Below are 19,938 nucleotides of genomic sequence, written 5' to 3'. Positions count from 1 at the left end.
CAAAAAATTCACTGGAGAGTACTGATCAAAGATAGATAACTCACGTATTCTTTGAGATTTTTGTTTTCGAGTTATCGCTCTTACAACACTGTAACAATATGAAACGATCTTTTCGCTTTTGGTCCTCTTTCTTTATTGTGTAACTATGTGATGCATGAATCCAACTTGATAAATTAACTTATGAAATTACGAATAGAATTCCAGGTTCGGTTTTAGTATCAGAGTGTATGATTTTTATAGAAGGCTAGTTTTAGCTTAAATTTTGGATTTTTCAGTAGTAAAACGTTGTGAATATGTCATAGACAAATATTTTGTTTTTTAAAAAGTCATTGAAGAACCCTTGTACACCCAAAGTTATTCTATTTAGAGAATGGACGGGCTTCACCTTCATCCACTTTCTGGATGAAAAATCCAAAGTATACTTTATGGACAGATGAGACAAACAAAAAATGGACGCCTGGATTTGTATATTTTTTGCCCTAATTTCAATTGCATGTGATGCAAAAAATAAATTTCTAGAATATAAAGAAATTGGAAACTTTCTGTGATGTTCAAAAGTCTACCCTTCTGAAACCACCGTTATTAATCTGTACAAATATTTTCACTTCAAATCTAAACTTTGAATAAAAAAATAAAAAGTACATGTGGAACTTGTCGCAGTTCACTTTACTTACTAGTATTAAAACATGGTCCAAGTTGTTTTCAAATTTTTGGACAAAAGTTTGTTTGTATCATCTGTCCTTAATTAATGTAAATGTTGGAGTTTCCTTCACACGTGAATGTAGAAAAATTTAAATTTTCTTTCAACATCAAATGTAGTTTTCCAATAAAATTCAGGTTCCATAAACTCCTCTTGCAGATTTTTTTTTCGAGTGTAAGTAGTCCTTCCCATAGGCGCTTGGTTTCAGGATGGTGTATTTCGTGTATTATATGTTTTTCTAGGTGTGTCTGAATACCCTCATTAAAATAAAAATAAAAATTCTTAAAATGTCATATTTACTGTATATAAAAACACATAATACACAAAATACACCATCCTGTAACCAAGCGCCTATGGTCCTTCCATGTTTTGGAATGTTAAATGTGCAGAAAGGTCTCAGAATTTGTTATCACTTTTTATACCAGAAACGCATTCTTTTTTTAAAACCAAAATACTTAAGTTCAATGAACTTCTCTTTTCTCTTACATTATTTTCTAGTATTATCTATAGCCCATTGACATTCATATATTATGGAATGTCAAGGCGAGTGCATGTCCTGTATCGCAGTATAAGGTTTTCAACCGGGGATGTCAAATTGGTTTCAAAATCCTTTTACATATATTAACAGACCGGATCCAGAGCTACAGTGCCATCCACTGGTTTCTGTATTAATTCTTCCAAATTCTTACATCAGTTGTGCGCAATAAATGTATGTAGTATTTTCAATTGGGAGCTGTAGCTCTCCGGTCTGTCAATTATGTTTTTTCGGAGAGCTACAGTTCTGCTGCAGTAGAAGTGCTATATGTGCACCTTTATGGTATAATAAATGTTCATTAAAAGTCCAGTTCCACACCCCATGGCCAGCTCAACTTTTTGCTGCAGTTTAGTGAAATAAACATACCCGGTAGTATTTTGATTTATAAAAAATATGGTACCGAAAGAAGTTGGCCTTTATACACCCCCCCCCCCCTGCACACACAAAATAGAAATTTCGAGTTTGGATATATTTTTCCTTTTTTCCTCTGATCCCCACCCCTTTCGAAATTGATGCAACATCACTGAACTGTATTTGATTTTGTAAAGCTACATGTACTTTGGACAAAGTGTAGTCAATTGGTTTAATTAAAACTTGGCTACTGTTGCTTAGATCGGAGGTTGACAAAACACGGATAAGTCACGGAATACGGATGCACGGAATACGGAAATAAGTTTACAAAATACGAGAAATTAAAGTTTTATGTACAATACGGAAAATTTAAATTACATAATATTTTTTCTGTTATTCGGTAATTATTATCAGTATTTTACTTATTTACGGAAATCCGTATAGCTTTACTATATACGTAACAATGGTATCCACGGTGACGTCACAAATAGAGCTAGGATTTGGCGCGAGATGGATGACGATAAAGCTACAGAAGTTCAACCTATAATTTCGAATAGGCACTCTAGCCTAAGTGTTAGAGATGTTAAACATTTAATATTATATAAAGAACATAATTCACAAATGCCGTTTCGCCCAAAAGGAAACAGCTGATGTCCGTGATGTCCGTGCAAGTGTTGAATCCGTGGGTGTAACAATCACGGATGAATCACTTGGTCGGATTAATGGTTCCGTAGATAACGGATCACGATACCTTGATCGATGCTGTCAAACTTGATTTTGTGTCTATAAAAGCCGTGCTTTCGTCCAAGTTGTTGACTTTTATTCAAATTGTACATACACACCCTAAAACTGGTGGTCAACATTGGATAATGTTTACAACTATGAATGTAAAATTTGCATCTTGCGTTAAACTTTATGATAGCGCAATTAAAAGCATTGCTAATATAATGCATTCTCCAGAGGAAAACATTACAGTCCACTTTATGAATTCTGATGTCCAGAAAAATGGCAACGACTGTGGACTGTATGCCATTGCAAATGCAGTTAAGAGATATGTTTCGGTGGACTTCCAGAGAATACTCATTTCCACACTGAAGCAATGAGGCCCCATTTAATGAAATGTATCACTGACGGAATTTTCCGTAAGTTTCCGTCATCTCCGTGTAAACGCCAACAGTCAATAGAGTTTACATTTGATATGAAGTTGTTCTGCACGTGCAGAATGCCTGAACATGGATTCATGTTTAATTGCACTAAGTGTCGCCAGTGGTTTATCCACGATGTCATACAACACTTAGTGAAAAACAAATTAGAAAGTCTAAAACCATCAAATGTAATTGTAAGACTAAGTTTATCATATAAATCTTTGTTATTAAATATTGTAACATTTTCTCCCGATACTTGTTTTATTTTTATTTATAGATCTCACGGATTTTTTTAATGTATTTTTTCCGTGCAAAAAACAATCCGTGATTTGTACTATTTTCTATATTTCCGTGCATCCGTGATTCCGTGACCTGTCCGTGTTTTGTAAACGGCGGCTTAGATCAGCGACATGGTCCTTGAGACTCTTATAATTCTTTAATTACTAGCTTTTTCTTTTTCTTTTTTCGCGCCGGAAAGCTTATTTCATTTTTTTCTCCATATATTTTTATGTTAATTAACTCAAGTATGTCATATACCAATTGTGTTAATATGCTTAAAATGTACATGACGTATTGATATAGAAATATGTTTTGAAAAACATTTTCACTGTGCATTGATTTTGTCCCAACTTTAACGCACTTTAATTTTTTTTCAAAGTGCCTTAAATTGATTTTCAAAATGGCTTAAATTAATTTAATCCGATCTTGAATCACAGCTGCGAAGTTTTGAGAAATATATTTAGAATTTTATAAATTATCAAACTTGAGTAATCATAGTAATAAACAAAATACGCCTGAAACAGTGTTATGTACATCTATTCTTCAACATCTAGAGCGGTTTTCGGCGCATTTTGTTTTTCGTTCGTCTAGGAAGTGTACGTGATCAGTTCAGTTGTGACGTCAGTGGATTTTCATTGGCGAAATAGCAACACACCTACATCGAGGTGAAGGTCGACCACGGTTTGGTGTTGAGCTGAAATGGCGTTCAGTGGAAGAATTTTAGTAAAATCTCTAAATCTAGGCGATTTACTAAGTGGAAAAGTGTCGACTAATATATGTAAGCGAATGTTTAGAAGACATATTAATCATAAGGTAGGTTTATTTTTAATTCTTTACATTAAATTTCATTGAAAAACAGGTTTGAAAAACTCAAACTTTACTTGACCTTAAAAAACAGCTGATTTCCGGAATAATAATAATGATGTTTAAAAAAAGCTAAAATATTTACCGTCGTGTTCATAAATTAAGTATTTATTTTCTTTTTAAATGAAAAACTTCAGTAGTAGACCACTTTTAGACATCTTTTTCCGACGTGCAAACAACAACTGTCTTTTAAAATGAATTAAAACGGTTATTATGTTATTTTGCGTCGCGACCTTCGGACTTCAAACCTTGTATAATTTTGAAAATTTTAAAGTTTACCATAGTTTTACAAACGAGGTTTGTTTAACTTTGTTTACATTTTGTATACTGTTCATCTGCATTTTCTTGTTGGGGATTGATTGCATCATCACTCATGCATGATAAAAATTATTGCATCATCAACTCTTGGGTATTTTTCTTTTTTATTTACAAATAGTGCAAGGAGCATGAATAGATAGACATTAGGAGTATGACTTGACACTTCTTACTGTATGTTTAAAAAAAAATTCTGGCATCTACTAATCTAGAATACATACTATAAACACCCGGCCCCCATCCGGCCACCATGTTAACTGGTAACCATGTCAACTCAACATGCTCAAAATCTAAATGTCGTGTCTCATCTATAGTATTCTATAATATATTGGCAAAATTAACCCCCTCATTTCCGCGGTTAATAGGGCCATGGAAAGTAACCATGGTAACTAGAGGTATATATACTGACCACACTATGTTTTTGGGGTAGGATGAATTAACCTGAGTTTCAGTGATGTTATCAGAACCTTTTGGGTGTTTGTATACTTATATAACTAGATCCTTGTACATGTTGAAACTGTGATTCATTGTTTGTACCACATGTACCAGGTGAACTATATCAAATTCTTAAATTCAAAGAAATTAACATATCATATGACAGCTAGCTTGCATTTCAGAATGTTAGACCTGCACTGTTTTTAAATATAAATATTATAATGTACACATAGGCCTCATATATGATGTATCACTACTAAATGCCACCAGTGTACTAGGTTCAGGAGTGTGAAATTGCTTTTCGGCATTTTATAGCTTTCAACCATTAATTGTTCTAATTAACAATAAATGATAAGAAAAATGATATTGTTGCTTTCTAAGTTTTGAAGATTAAATATGATCTATTATGTGCCTATTACCATGATTACTAAATTCAAACGTGGAATAAATAAAAAGAATAGAGAAAAAATTGGAAGCTCTTCTAATTTTTCACAAATTCAAAAACTAATATGTTGATAACCACATTCCTCAACTTGATGTACAGAATCAATGACAACTGTCAAATATGGTTGTGTTATTTTAATGGAAGTCAGCTTTGAAATTCCTTAAGGAGGAACAGGACCTTTAGCTGAAAAAAATCCTGTCACTGAATTTTTTTCGTATTTTTTATATTACTAATTTAATATGTTCTAAACATTTTTAAACGGTCCTGTCATGGGATTTCTTGACTTATTTAAAAGATATCGCCCCACAAATACCGCCCTGTTTAGAGATTGTATGGAGTTTAGATACTTCATGTTTAGTGGCCCATAACCATGATAACGGAGTCCATAATGCGAATTTTTTACGCACAAACGATAAATATGATTGATAACACTATATACCCAAATATTTCAGAATATTCATAGTGTTTAAATTATCTGAAAGCAATTGTTCTAATTTTATATAGTATTTGGTTGGGATACTTTCTACATTTTTCAAGGCAGCTTTAGCGACAAAAACCTCATTTGGAAAAAATTCTGTCAATAAATATTTCTAAATTTATGATTGAATGTCAGTCCTTCATCGTAATTATTTACTGCATAAATATCACAGGGTGAAGCTTACCTCAATATCGCACAGGACATCGTTGAATTAGACGTAAACATGATACAAACGCTTCATGTTTGTATTTTCCGAGTGCGGGAAATCAATTGTGACGTCACACGAAAACATAAACATTCAAAATTATCTAAATAGAGAGAATCTTGCTACTAAACACGAAAAAATATTAATTTAAACAGGGCTCTCGCACCACTTTTTGGGACTGGGGCCGGGGCCGTTCAAATTGGGAAAATTATCGTCATTTTGGGAAAAGTTGGATAACACAAATTCATTAAAAAAAAATCCTCAAATTTTGCTTTTCTAGCATTTTATCATCAATGCTAACTCTGGTTTGAATAAACAGTTAAACAGAACAAATATGGGTCATAACGTAGGCAATTTATGAAAGTACATTAGCTTTGTCATTACTATCTTTGAGTGTTGATATTGCGGTTATATGTCGTACTGCGTGACAGTCGCTAGTCACACAGTCCTGAATTTCCTCGATCACATGGGCAACTTTGCTTACCAATACAGCGCGAGACTGAACATGCCAAAGCGCGGGTATGTTTCTAAGTGCAGCTTACTAATATTTAAATGAAATGTCTATTTTTGAAACCAAAATGATGGTTTTTGTCGAAACTACATAACAAGATACTCTGCACTCATAGTTGTATACATTTTTGTAAAAACAATAACCTGGTTCCCCGAACCAGTTTACGAATGCATTTGGCGCGAACTGATAAAATAGTAGTACATTTTCACTTTCATTTGCAAATGTGTTTTGTTTGGGTTTTTTTTTTTTGCGATTAGTTTTGATGGACTTTTATTTTTTAATTAATATTTTACTCTGGATGGAAATTGGGAAATTTACACCTTTCTTTTGGGAAAAAAGGTACCTTTTTTGCATTGGGAACGGGGCCGTTCATAGAGAATCGAGAGCCCTGTTAAAAAAATCTGCTTCAGAAATTTATCACGATACATTGACTGTGACCTGTTTATAAAGAAATAAAACTGATCACAACGGGTGTGTACTTGATCTCGCTGCACTGAGAATTCAAACACTACGTCTATGACGTCACTGACGTCAGACTGCAGGGTAAAGAGAAACAAATGAGTGGATTCGGCAACTTCAAAATATCTAAATGATGGCAAGATCTTAAAAAAATTATTAATAATAATTTCTAAAATTAAATGTTTAAAAAACAATTTAATTTAGAATTTAGAATAAATTTACACAAGAACTGTTGATTTTACACCGTTTAACATGTATATCATCACCGATTATGACGTAATATGTCTTTTTAGTCATGTGACATGTGCCCTGTCTCCCCTTAACATTTACTAATTTTTTTAAACGTACAGATTGAACAAGTTGAAGTATTTGACCATATACAGTTAATACATATATAAGCATCATGATAAGTAGAATATACATTATTTAAATTTTCATTTTGTTTATATTTCAGTCAAACAGAGGACATGATTTCGGATTTTTATTTGACATTGATGGCGTGATCAAGAGAGGAAAGCGTATTCTTCCGTCAGCCCGTGAGGCATTCCAGCTCCTGACCGACGAATCGGGGAAGTTTCGACTACCAGTTGTATTTGTTACGAATGCAGGGAACACATTTAGACAAACCAAAGCTGACGAGCTTTCTGAACTTTTAGGAATAAAGGTGAGGAGTTAAGGAGGGATGACCCTTTGATAGGGGAGATAAATTTAAAAGTTCTGGCCATATTTTCTTAATTGAGAAGATAGTTCACACAATTAAATATTACTTCTTCATGGCCTGAAAAGGGGAGGGAGAGGTGTATTGACAGTGACACCTGTATTTATGACTAGAGAGTTTTTCAAGATCTTGACCTAAGATTAACAATACAAGTTCAAGGTGATTTTCAGAAAAGTGATTATACTTGTCATAGCCATATTTTCAAAGGGGACAAAGAGATGTATTGACAGTGACCCACTGAACGCTGGTCATTGGTCAAATTAACTTTAATTTTGACCTTAACTTTTTAATGGCAAGAAATTTGTCCTCTTATTTGAAGTAAAAATTGCCCCCCCCCCCCCCCTCCAAATTATAGGTCATGTTTTGAATTGATTTCCAATTTTTAAAGTTACAGAGGTAGGCAGACAGATGTTTTTCTTGATAGTGTACCAGATGGTTATTTTCCCTACCCTCATTTTCATTCAGTTAGACGAAAAACTTTGGCTATTGTTAGATTTGAAAAGATTATGTGTACATACAGTTTCATCAATGTAAAGACAAGATTTCAAAATCTTTATCTAAGACTAAATAGTTACTGTGCAGTGGACCAGTCACCATTCTCACAAAGAGAATTATAAGCTAGTTTCTTTCAACAGATTTTTAAAACGCACACCTATTTATTACAACACAGTGTATATATACATGTATTTATAAGGAAAATTGGTGAAGGAAGATTCTTTTTTATCATTCATTAAAGGAATTAAAATGGAATCATGTTAAATTTGCTAATGAAATTATTTTAGTAGCTTTAGATAAAATCATTATTCAGCAAAATATTTAAAATATAAGGACTGAAATGTTATTCAGTAGAAGTTAAACAGCCACAATTATTTTTGACAGCTAAAAAAATTTCAAGGAAATGAAGGCTCCAAACAAACTGTCGACATTGTTCTTTTGTCAGATGTGACATTAAAATACATGAATACCTAGGCCATTTTAGCTGTCTTGCATATATAAATTTGGCTTACTTGCTGAAAATAGAATTGTTAGGTAAAAAAAGGCACCTGAATAAAGATTGTCAGTACTTATACAAGTAAAATAACAGGATAATTCTAGTTCTACTTGTGAAGGTAAATGTCCTATACCATATCAGCAATACCAAGGTTATGCACACTGGAGTTTCTAGCAAAAACAGGAATCGTTATGTATTAATGAAAAATACTTATAGCATTGACCTTTTTAAAAAAAAGTGTGTAGTACTGTAGAGAGAAAATTTACGTCATAAATATTATGAAAATAATGATAACACAAATGTTAGCTTGAATTAATTATACGATGTAAACAAGCTCCGAATCGTGGAATGTGACATTTATAATATCACATGTATCCAAATGTCCAAAACAAAACAACAGATGATAGACATGCATTTATGTAAACAGATATTCTTCCCTTTTCATTGATCAATAACAAACATCACCCATGTTTCAGAATTATCTAAATAGAAAATTCTCAATCTGTGTTTATTATTGATTAGAACCTAACCCGCTTTTTCATCCAATCAGCAGCTGCTAAATTTTCTATTAAGTGGATCACTTAATTGTTAAGATTTTTTGTCTAAATCTTTAGTCACGTGACATTTTGATTGACAGCCAGCTGTGAAACAAAAAATCATGAGAGTAAATGATGAAGAAAAAAACATTTTATTGAAGAAAATACAAATATTTTGTTCAGAATTCAAATATTTAGAGAAATGTGTTTGCCATCTTTTATAATTTTGATACAGTCAACTCCAGAAGGAACAAAGACCGTTAGTGTGTTGTTTTCACTGTTCTCAGGATCAAATGGAATGGCTGGGGTGGGTTCCGATGCAGGGACAGATTCTCTATTAAATGGTGCAGATTCAGATTTTACAACAGTAGACACGGGTTCCGATTTAATAGCGTTATCTCTAGGTGCGGGTGGCGCAAGCGTATTACTTATATCCTGCAAAATTTTAAACTGTTCTCTTTGGTACGTATGAACCGCGTTGCTTCGGTGATTACTTCGACTCACAACAGCCTTGTCAGAAAATCCATTATTGTAAAGCCTTGTACAGCACGTTACTCGTCCTGAATGATTTGAAATATTCCTATCAGAAGTATCAATTCCGGCTTGACTAAAAAACTTTTTGAACATCTGTGACATTTGGTTCATGGGAATGTTATTGGCGCTGAATTTCGGGCCATGAGGTCCGGTAGAATCCAAAGGTTTTCTGTAAAGTGGCCCCACACGTGGAATAAGAGACAAATATTTTTCATACAGAATAACTAGACACCTTGGATTGTTTTTATCTTCATAATGTTTTATAGGTGTTATCTCAATTCTGCGATGCTTTAAGCCACCCTGCACATTTTTTGTTACCCTTGGAGTATATTTAACATACTTACGAGAATTTTCATGATCGAATCCGATTTCAAACTGGTCTGCGTCACATTGTTTATGATCACTCATTCCACGGAATGCGAAACATTTACCGTTATAGAAAAAAATTGCATTACTCAATCCTGACGCTGTTTCTAAAGAAAATACTCCTGTCTCCCACATCCTCATTTCATCCGTTTCTGTGACAGGATCACACCTCTTCTTATTTACACCGATACCTTGACTAGTCAGGCTTTTCATATGTGAATCCAGAGTTTTTCTAAAATCCCGAAAAACAAGATCGTCGTCTTTAAAAAAATTAAATTGCCTGTCATCGCAATTACTCCTTAGATACCGCTGTAATGCAGCTACAATCTGAGTTAACGTATTAGGGGGGTAAGCCGTTCCATCCTTTCTGCGAATTTCTATTATGAATCGTTGCATCCAAAAGTTCAAAGCTTCATTTGAAAGACCGCATATATTCTCAGAAATAACACCACCTTCCATATATGTCTCGGGTCTTGTATTTCTGAATCTAGCCCAATCTGTCCATAAACGGACTGCCCAATTATTTGCTTGGCGAGTCTTTTTCGGAATCCCGGCAGCTTGCTTAATTTTGAGATCCGCTCCCGACACGGGCGATGCAAATCTTACATGATCGGTCTCATTTTCTACCTTGAAAAGCTGCTGAGTGGGAATATTCACAAGGCTTTGCGATAAAACACCATCTGAATCATCATCCGGTAAAAAGTCACAGAGTAAAAAGTCTACATCCTTAAAAATGTCGCTCTCGTCACCAGAACCTGCCATGTTTAGGCCTAATTGTTTTCAACTGACCTCTAACCCATTTTTTGGCGCAGTATCTCCGCGGGCTGACTAATTAGCCAATGAAAAAGCGCGATAGGTTCTAAGTAAGTTAGATCATTATTAACTAAAATTTTAGTGGTTAAGAAGGGGGCTCGGTCGCTTCGCTCCCTCCGCCCCTTCTTAACCACTAAAATTTTACTTAATATGATCTAACTATTACATGAATGACTGTATGAAGTAATAGTATACGGTACATTGTTTACACCTATAGGTGAATCATTAGAGTGAATGTACGTTAGTACTTAGTACTATAGTATATCTGACAATATTACTTTAATAGGATGCTGTATCAAGTTAATGATGGCAGCTTAGTTGATGTGACATAATACCTGTTTTACTCATCATGTGCTCATTGATGTATAATATATTGATCATTACTTTATCATGTTAATTATGACCATTAGATATTTATAAATTTTAAGTGTCAATTATTCAATTAACAATTTCTTGCACTGGCTGAAAAACTAAATATTGTAAAATATGAATTAAATGAAAATTAAGTACCATGATATTATTAATTCACATATCTTCCTTTTGTACTTTTAATAATTCTTTTATTTAAAAATAAAGAAATTATGCCATTGATAAAAAAAGTATAACAAAGGCTGATTTGATTGTGAGGCATAAATGATCAATGATTAGGTACCTGGCCAGTAATTGTAAAGATCAGTCACTGGCTCAAACCCCTTTATGGACATTTGTAGTTGTGTACAGTTGTCTTCATTCAACTCTTATGGGGGTAGGGGTTGGGGGTGGGGGGTGGTAAACCAGCAGTGGAATTGTGCCCTATCCATGAGTCAGTGAATCTCAGAATCTCATCTTCTAGGCCTTAGAGACCCAAGCAAGGTGTATAAGAAAAGGTCCTATGAGCCTCTTGGATTGTAGATGAATTTTTAAATCAATGATGCTGGCATGTGTGCATCATGAAATAGCACATTTTTATGCAAGTTGGAAAGGGTTTGTAAACAGTGCAATTTGACTCTCATTTGATTTGTATTTTTTCTTCTGTAAATTTATCATGAGGTTTGATTTGAACAATTGAAAGTTTGCTATTGATGCACTTTTTTGCCAACCGGTAATATACATGGTCTTGATAGCTAAGTACATTTGTTGTATTGAATGTTTAATTATTTAATCTTTTAATATTTTTTAATTTGACATTAAATGTATTTTCTGACTGTTTTGTAGATTAGTACAGAACAGCTTGTGATGTCCCACAGTCCACTCAAGATGTTTAAGCGTTTCCACAACATGCACACCCTGATCTGTGGGCAGGGGCCCATCGAGGGCATCGCCCGGGACCTGGGCTTCACCAACATCACTACTGTAGATCAACTCAGGGAACTGTTTCCATATTTAGACATGGTGGATCATTCACACAGGAAAGTGGAGGTAAATTGTGGATTACAGCAAAACGTGTACCATAAATCTGGAAATTTTTGCTGTAGATAAATTTTCACTGCATTCGCAAAAATATTTTTCTTTAAAATAAATTAGCAATAAGAAAATGTAAACAAAGCAGTGGTCATTTGCAAAATTTTGAAACGTAAAAATTAAACAACAGCATTTTGACCCGAGTTTGCAAAATAAAATGGATGTAAAAATTTCCAGATTTACGGCTTGACCACTGGTTCCAAAGAAATTGGCTGGAATAGACAACATTCTAGATATATATATTATTATAACAAAATTTTTTGAAACGTAAAAATTCTTTGGAAACTGTTATAATGATGAATTTATTATTTACCCCTTTATAACTAGCTAAATATAGCAAGATAAAAATTAAGAGATCAATTGTATAATATTTATCCATAAAACAAAGCATAAAAACAATGGACTTTTTAACGTGCAAAAAAAAATAATAACGTCATGTTTTTGCGTAATACGTCATCAGTTTCAGAGAGTGGTGATATGGATTCAGAAAACGACAGTGTGGTGATCCGAAAAGTCGGATCACGACGTCACGTGATTGCGTTAATTCTACAGTAAAATTGAGTGATACACGTTAGGTATATAATAAATATATATTATTATAACAGTAACTTGATAAGGGTCTTATCACATCGAATTTCAAACAGATGCGAAGCGTCGAGTTTGATCTGATGATCCGCGCCTGAACTTATACGAATATACCCCCTCATAACTAGAAAAATATAGCGAAAGAAAACTTTGGAGATCAATTGTACAACATTTATCCATAAAACAAAGCATAATAACGAGGGACTTTTTGACGCGCAAGAAAGATAACGTCATGTTTCTGTGTACTACGTCATCAGTTTCAGAGAGTGGTGAACCACAGTGTGGTGATCCAGAATTTCGGATCACGATGTCACGTGATTGCATAAAATCAGCAGTAAAATTCAGTGATACACATTAGGTATATGATAAAAGACATTAATTTTACACAATTGAAACTTCTGAAATGAACTTAAAATTTACATTGTATCAAGCAAGTCTTCGGAATGCACAACATTTGGATTAAACAAGTTTCACTGTAAATTTTTATAGGATATTGTACGTTTCTAGATATTTCATCATTCAAATGTACACAAGGGGCATATTGCATTACCTTGTCTAATTAAAATTTCTCTTGGAGAAAAAAGGTTTTTGCAAGAAAAGGAAAATGGTTGAGGACAAGGAAAGGAGAAAAGCTATTGCGATCAATATGCTATTTACTAAACAGGACTGAAAAGAATAAACATATTACATAGTCTTAGATTATATGAATTGATGTTCCTGCAATGAATGGGGCTCCTTTGTTCTCCAAGAGAAATATTCAAGTTCTTCATTGGATTGCTCCAGTATTAGCTCATCTATGTTTGGTTAATCTCACTGTAAGACTTCATCATGTTTATTGTCAAACATTGCTGCGACATATTTGATTGCATTTCTGGCTTCCCCCAGAAATTAGCAAGACATTTTTTTTTTCAAGTGCAAACATAATTCACTCAACAAAAAAAAATTTTTTGATATTATTGCTAATATTTCAGTATTTATTGCCCTTTGTTGCACTATTCAGTAAGAATTAGGGAGGTGTAGATTTTCAGTCTGTATGGAGTTTATTTTTGCTTGGATTAGCATATTGAAAGCCTAATTGCAGAAGTTAAGCCCTGCACAGCACTGTTATATTGATTTTGTCATTTAGTAAGCAGAGTTATATTGTGAATGCTGTAAACCAATGACTTTTTAATTTTATAATTTCAGCCTTGTCCAGTTAAATTTGCCAACTTTAAACCAATTGAAGGTAATAATTATATTTAATTATATGTAATTGATGCTTTAAAGGGGAGTAACTCTGAAATCTTGTCTAAAGCATGTTGTATGATTTAATTTTAAAAAAAAGTGTGTGGTAATGAAACTGATATGAAAAATTTTACCATTGACATGAAAAATAAAAAAAAAACTAAAGAACTAAGATTAGAAAAAAATACGGGGGTATAAATGCATAAATGTTTCATTCATAGATCTATATAAATTAATAATAATCCAATTTTTTTTTCTTCAGCGGTTGTGTTATTTGGAGAACCCAATCAATGGGACTCCAAGCTACAGCTTATCGTGGACGTGCTGGTCTGTAACGGAATGCCCTCTCATCTCCCCAAAGAGTTCCCCTCCACCCACCTCCCTATAGTGGCCTGTAACATGGACTTGTTCTGGATGGCAGAAGTTCCTATACCAAGGTAACAATAAGCGTAATAGTTGTGTTTTACAGTAAAATGCACTTATAGTGAACACGCTTATAATGAAATGATGCTCTTAGTGAGGTGATTTTCATTCCCGTGATTTTGAAATGTATTGTAAAGCTAACAGATATAACGAATTAAGTTTATAATGAAGCAATATTGCCCATACCTGGCAGTTCATTACAAGGGTGTTTTACTGTACCTGGTATTTATACAGGGCTGTTCAAGAACTGAGAAATAGATTCCGTTGTTGGAATATTTGAACACAGGATTGCGTTCCTTTGAAAATTTGTTTTTACAATTTTGATATGGGTATTTTAATTTCCTTGACCTTAATTATTGAAACAGCAGAGGTAAAAAGCAGAAAGATATTAATTATTGCAACTTCAGATAAGTATATATAAATAATTTTGATCATAATAGGAATTTACACTTCTTTCTCTAGATTTGGCCATGGAATGTTTTTGACCTTTTTGGAAACTGCATATCAAGTAAGACAGCTATCTTTATCATTCTTTATCTAACTCTGGTGGAACTTTAATCAACTGTTTCCACAGTGACACTATTAGAGATTTTCAACTACAGTTATACTAATAACCTTGCTTCTTCATTCATAGCAATACACGGGAAGAGAACTGAAGTACTCTGCCTTACTCGGAAAGCCTAGTCTTTTTACTTATCATTATGCAGACAACGTTCTGTGGAAACATGCAAAGCAACTGGGATTTAGAAGTTTGAAATCTATATACTGTGTGGGGTAAGAATATTAAAGATTTCTTTTAAAACTTTGTTTTTGAAAAGAGTTACTATATGTTTTTGAAAAGAGTTACTATAAACTCACATATTTTGGGCTCAAATTTAAGAAGAAAAATAGTTATTAGGAGAAAAATTGATTCTTAGAAATTTGATCTCCTAGTTGGAGAAGAGTTGAATAATTTATATACATAAAAATTTAACATTTCAAGTGGGATATAAATTTAGAGTCTTATTGCACTCAAAAACAACGAAAAATTAAACCCTCATGAGAATTGGTGATTTCACATTGTGTATCTCAATCATAAACTATTTTAAAAAGCATTTGCTGGTTTAAAACATTTGATATTTTTATTATAATAAATGTGTGGACATTATTTTAAAAAAAATATTTATGGTTCATTTACAGCGATAACCCCAACACAGATATATACGGTGCCAATGTTTACGACCGTTACCTGAAAAAGCGAAAGGCCCACAAAGTCCAGAAGAAAATGAAGCGCAAAATGGCTGCTGGAGGGGGCGGGGCCGACTTTGAATTTGAGGATGATGATGAGGAATTAGTTTCCGAGGAAGGAGGGCAGGGCAATTACTCCACTAGTTGTTCCTCCATTCTGGTGTGTACAGGAATATTCAGCAACAGCCACACGGCATCACATCGTAACCACAGAGACTTCGTCCTGGACCCCGAACTCGTGAAACCGAAACACACGACAGAAAATGTATTTGACGCTGTACGACTCACACTTGAAAAAGAGAAATTCTTATGATGATATTGCTATTTAAGTGTTAAGAAATCGATTTATTTGTTTTTATTTTTAGCTTGCTCCAAGACTTTTTTTTATATAACTAACCACACAATTCATTCTCTACTTTTGTCATCTACCAATTTCATCCTAGTGCCATTATAAGAAATATCACACAAGTTTTAAATCAGGAGCATGCATGACTTTATCATAGAAGTGAGTCTGGGTCTCATACAAGAATCATTTTTTGTTACGCTTCGAACAAATTGTTTTTTCTTTTTTAGTACTGTTTTTATTATTCTTTACATGCATTAATAGTGATACATTACATGTATTTATTAATTTTGTGGATGTGAAAGCATTCTAAAGGTATTTAGTGTTGCATATACATTTGACCCCCACTAGATCTGCAAAATGAAGTGTTGTGATTTATAAATTTAATATTTAACGAATTAATGATTAACATATTTAATTAATTAAATATTATTAATTATAGCAAATTGCTACAAGACATTTATATTGTTCAGATTTGAACAGAAAATGAAACAAGCTTCACTTTGAAGTAGAATGTAAGATGGTTACTAATGTCAATGCAGTAAGCTTGACTTGTGTATGCCAAAAAGTGAAGAGTAACGTGCAATTTTCAAAGAACAAACTGACAGACTGAATTAATTCTTATACAAAGCTGAAATTGCAAAAAAGCAGAAAGGGAATGTTAAAATTCTATTTAAATGTTTGACTGCTGAATCAATGATCGGGGAACTTATTTGCTTTGTTCCATTGTCTGTGAAAAGAAAACAAATGTGAAAAACTGTGTGAGAAGAAAGGAAGTGTTAATAATGATTGAAGAGATAGTGCTATTTATATTTTGACAAACTTGATCCATATTGAAGTGGAATACTTTTACAGAGAATATATTTTCTACTGTTGCGCCATACTAAAAGTGCTTGTAGTAAAATAAAGCTACATGTATTACTAAATGTGGAGTAAAAGTTCTGTTTGCAAAATATATGTGTGTGCCAATTTTATTTTTTGATTTTTCTGACAATGGAATCGTGAGAGCTTTAACAGAATAATCAAGAAACAGGTGGAGTTTTTATTTTCTTCTACGGAATTGTTGAGAATTTGAAACTTGTTATTTAAAGTGACTCAGATGTATTGTAGAGTCACTTAAGAGATTATCCATGTGTAGTTTAGTTCTTATTTATTACAATTTCTTAGTATTTGTGACCTTGGGAGATTTTTTAATGTGAAGGTCAAGGTGACCTGGATTATGTAATTAAAAAATCCATCTGCTCGAACATCATTACGTGACAAGATGATTTAAAACTTTTGAGATGTTTGAGATATTTTTTGAGATGTTTGAGTTATTTGTTGAGATTGTAAAGTCTGCAGGACTTTCCAACTCACTTTGAAAAATACCCAGAGGTAGTGTGTATTTGACTTGTCGATGTTCAAGATACATAAGTTTACCTGTTTTAACTATAATTGTTTTTGTTTGATTGCAAACCCTGTGTTCCTGAATATAATCATATCAGTCAATTTTCTCTCTCTCCCTCCCTCTCTCTTTTTTTTTGGCAGACTATGCCTTTTCAATATTTGTATAAATGATTCTTGTTAATTATAAGTACATGTACATGTATTTTTTTTGTTTGTTATCTTTTATTTCTTTTATTTAATTTAAAAAAAGAATCCAGATTTCCCAGTGAGTTTGACATTTGTATCAAGTGAATAAAGCCTTGTTAAGAATTTATTATGTTAAGGGGTTAGGGTAGCAGAATAAGTTTATTAGTGTTAATTAGTGTTAAGTTATATACAACTGTACTGTATTTTATTGTGTAATCACTTTTCTATAGAAGGTCAGTCAGTGAAGCTGAATTGTCAGTGGAATTTTTTTTTACTTCTACACATACATGTATCACATATCTATGTTTACCTACTTTCTTCCTATTTGTAGCTAATTCTACAGATTTTTATTTAGTTTTTCTTAAAATTAAACAAGCTAAGATGACAATTGTAAAGAAATGAATTGCAACATTGAAACTTTCCCGTTACATAAAGTCTCCACAAATTCATTATCATTGGATTCTCACTACAGTGTCCCATACTTTGATGTCATTGAGTTATATGTACATTTTTCAGCAGTCTTGAATATGTAATCCAAAATATTTTTCCCACATTATTTGAGATTTATATTCATTTGGCAGACTTAATACATAGATTAGTGGAGCCGTGCTAGTACAAAAATATGCACCAATACAAGCACATAAATTCTACAGTATTAGTCTAAAAGGAAATGTTATGTCTGTTAGCAGGGTGTTTTGAGTGTTTGGTTAAGCTTGGATTTTACATTGATATGTCTTTTTGTTATCTGTGAACTCTCTGTCATCCCCCAAACATTTTACCTTTGTTGAACACAAGACTTGCATCAGGATATTAACTTGGTGAAGAATAAAATGTTGATTTATTATACCTTGTGTTGTTGTTTTGCTTGTAATTATTTGACAAGTACAATAAATGCAATGGAAGGGTGAATATATATTGAGGAACAAGGAAATGCAAGATGTCGAGGCCAAATTAAAATTCCATCTTTGATCCGTAGGCACTGGATGTTTTCAACCTTTCTTTTCATAGATAAACAAGATGTGTTTGTGAAATACTGATACCCTCTTATGGCAGCTTATGGTGAGGGTTGAATTTTCTCATATACCTCTGAAATATTGAAAGCCCTGGTTCTAACTGATCAAAAGTGAAAAAGTTCTTAAGGAAGCTCTAAACACTAACAGAAAGTGTTTTTTGGACTCAGAGAAAAAAAATATAAAAAAAAAAAGATACGCATATTGAGACTCTTTCATTCATTCAGAACATGGATACGTGCCTAATTTGCACAGGAAAAATGTTCAAAGACAATGGACTATTTGTGAGCAGAAATCACTGTTGTTTACTTACAATGGGAAAATTAATGAAAATAATTAATTAAATTTCTTACTCTTGGTCTTATATAATGCTAAAAATATTTTAATCTATTAAAAATTATGTTATTAACGGTGAATAAAAATTTCTTTAATCTTACATCTAAGGGCAGATCACTCTAACTGCATAAAACTACCCAAATGTAACAGGAAAGGAGAAAATGCAGCGGACCAGACCAGGATTCGAACCCAGGCCCCCTGAAACTCCGGTCAGGTGCTCTACCAACTGATCTATCTGGCCACCAGCGATCGAACCCGGCTGACCGCCACATTCCTCCCTCCTTAAAGGTTTTGGCCCTCCAAAGACCCCAACCCAGGCTCATCCCTCGCAGGTCTTTCACCTGTCAAATCCTGGTCAAGGCACCAAATGTAACAGGAAAGGAGAAAATGCAGCGGATCAGACCGGGATTTGAACCCGGGCCCCTTGAAACTCTGGTCAACTGAGCTATCTAGCCACCGGCGATCGAACCAGGCTGACCGACACACAATAAATACAGGTCTTTAGTGTGCAGTGTTTAGAGCGTCCTTAAGTGGGTCAAACTCCAAGGTCAAAAATATTTACACCCACTGAAAAGCCTTGTCACAATGAATATAATACATGGGAAGTATGAGAAGCCCTTGCACCTATTGTTCAAAACTTATGACCAACTGGTGAAAGTCTGATATTTTTTTGTAAAAGTCAAACTTTAATACCGAGGTCAAATTGGTGGTACTCAAAGAAAGGTCATCACAAGAAATACACCTGTGAGATAGAAAATTTTTAGCCCTCCCACTCAAATGTTATGAGCAAGGTTAATATTTTTGACAAATAGACAGACAAGGGGGGGGGGGGGGTTCAAAAACTATATATTGTGGACAGACAGGGCAAAAACTATATAGCCCCACATCTTCGATTACGAAGGTATTAAAATTCTCTCCATAATATACTACATGTATATTATGTATACCACCTGGCACAACTTTAACTGGCCATGGGTCTAGTGCTGATGCCAGGGTTATAGCAAAAGCTCATATCAACTTCATTCAGGAGAGGTAAAATGCATTTAAACTAAATTTGCACTTTTTTCACAAGTCATTGCATAAAATAAAACAAAGAAA

At 33.5% G+C, this 19,938-nt stretch overlaps 1 protein-coding gene across 1 annotated transcript; it reads left to right on the top strand.

Annotated features, from left to right (window-relative positions):
* Positions 1-3,648: 3,648 nt before the first annotated feature.
* On the top strand, positions 3,649-18,340 carry LOC134251054 (haloacid dehalogenase-like hydrolase domain-containing 5). The gene is made up of 8 exons (XM_062733419.1): positions 3,649-3,823; positions 7,177-7,386; positions 11,875-12,078; positions 13,891-13,930; positions 14,192-14,366; positions 14,815-14,860; positions 14,987-15,126; positions 15,532-18,340. Exons 1-8 carry the CDS (start codon positions 3,710-3,712, stop codon positions 15,890-15,892), a joined length of 1,290 nt encoding a protein of 429 aa, XP_062589403.1. The 5' UTR covers positions 3,649-3,709; the 3' UTR covers positions 15,893-18,340.
* Positions 18,341-19,938: the final 1,598 nt, after the last annotated feature.

The sequence above is a fragment of the Saccostrea cucullata genome, unplaced genomic scaffold (assembly GCF_032062105.1).
Source record: "Saccostrea cucullata isolate Sc308-1 unplaced genomic scaffold, CSIRO_AGI_Scuc_v1 ctg746, whole genome shotgun sequence".
Classification (NCBI taxonomy): Eukaryota; Metazoa; Mollusca; class Bivalvia; order Ostreida; family Ostreidae; genus Saccostrea; species Saccostrea cuccullata.
Note: the sequence above shows the minus strand (reverse complement) of the source record. Positions and strands in the feature narration are given on the sequence as shown.

Excerpts from the sequence above, each read along its gene's own strand:
- LOC134251054 (XM_062733419.1), top strand. The coding sequence starts at position 3,710 with ATGGCGTTCAGTGGAAGAATTTTAGTAAAATCTCTAAATCTAGGCGAT. Across the intron at positions 3,824-7,176 it reads GAAGACATATTAATCATAAG|TCAAACAGAGGACATGATTT; the intron begins GTAGGTTTATTT and ends TTTATATTTCAG. Across the intron at positions 12,079-13,890 it reads ATTCACACAGGAAAGTGGAG|CCTTGTCCAGTTAAATTTGC; the intron begins GTAAATTGTGGA and ends TTATAATTTCAG.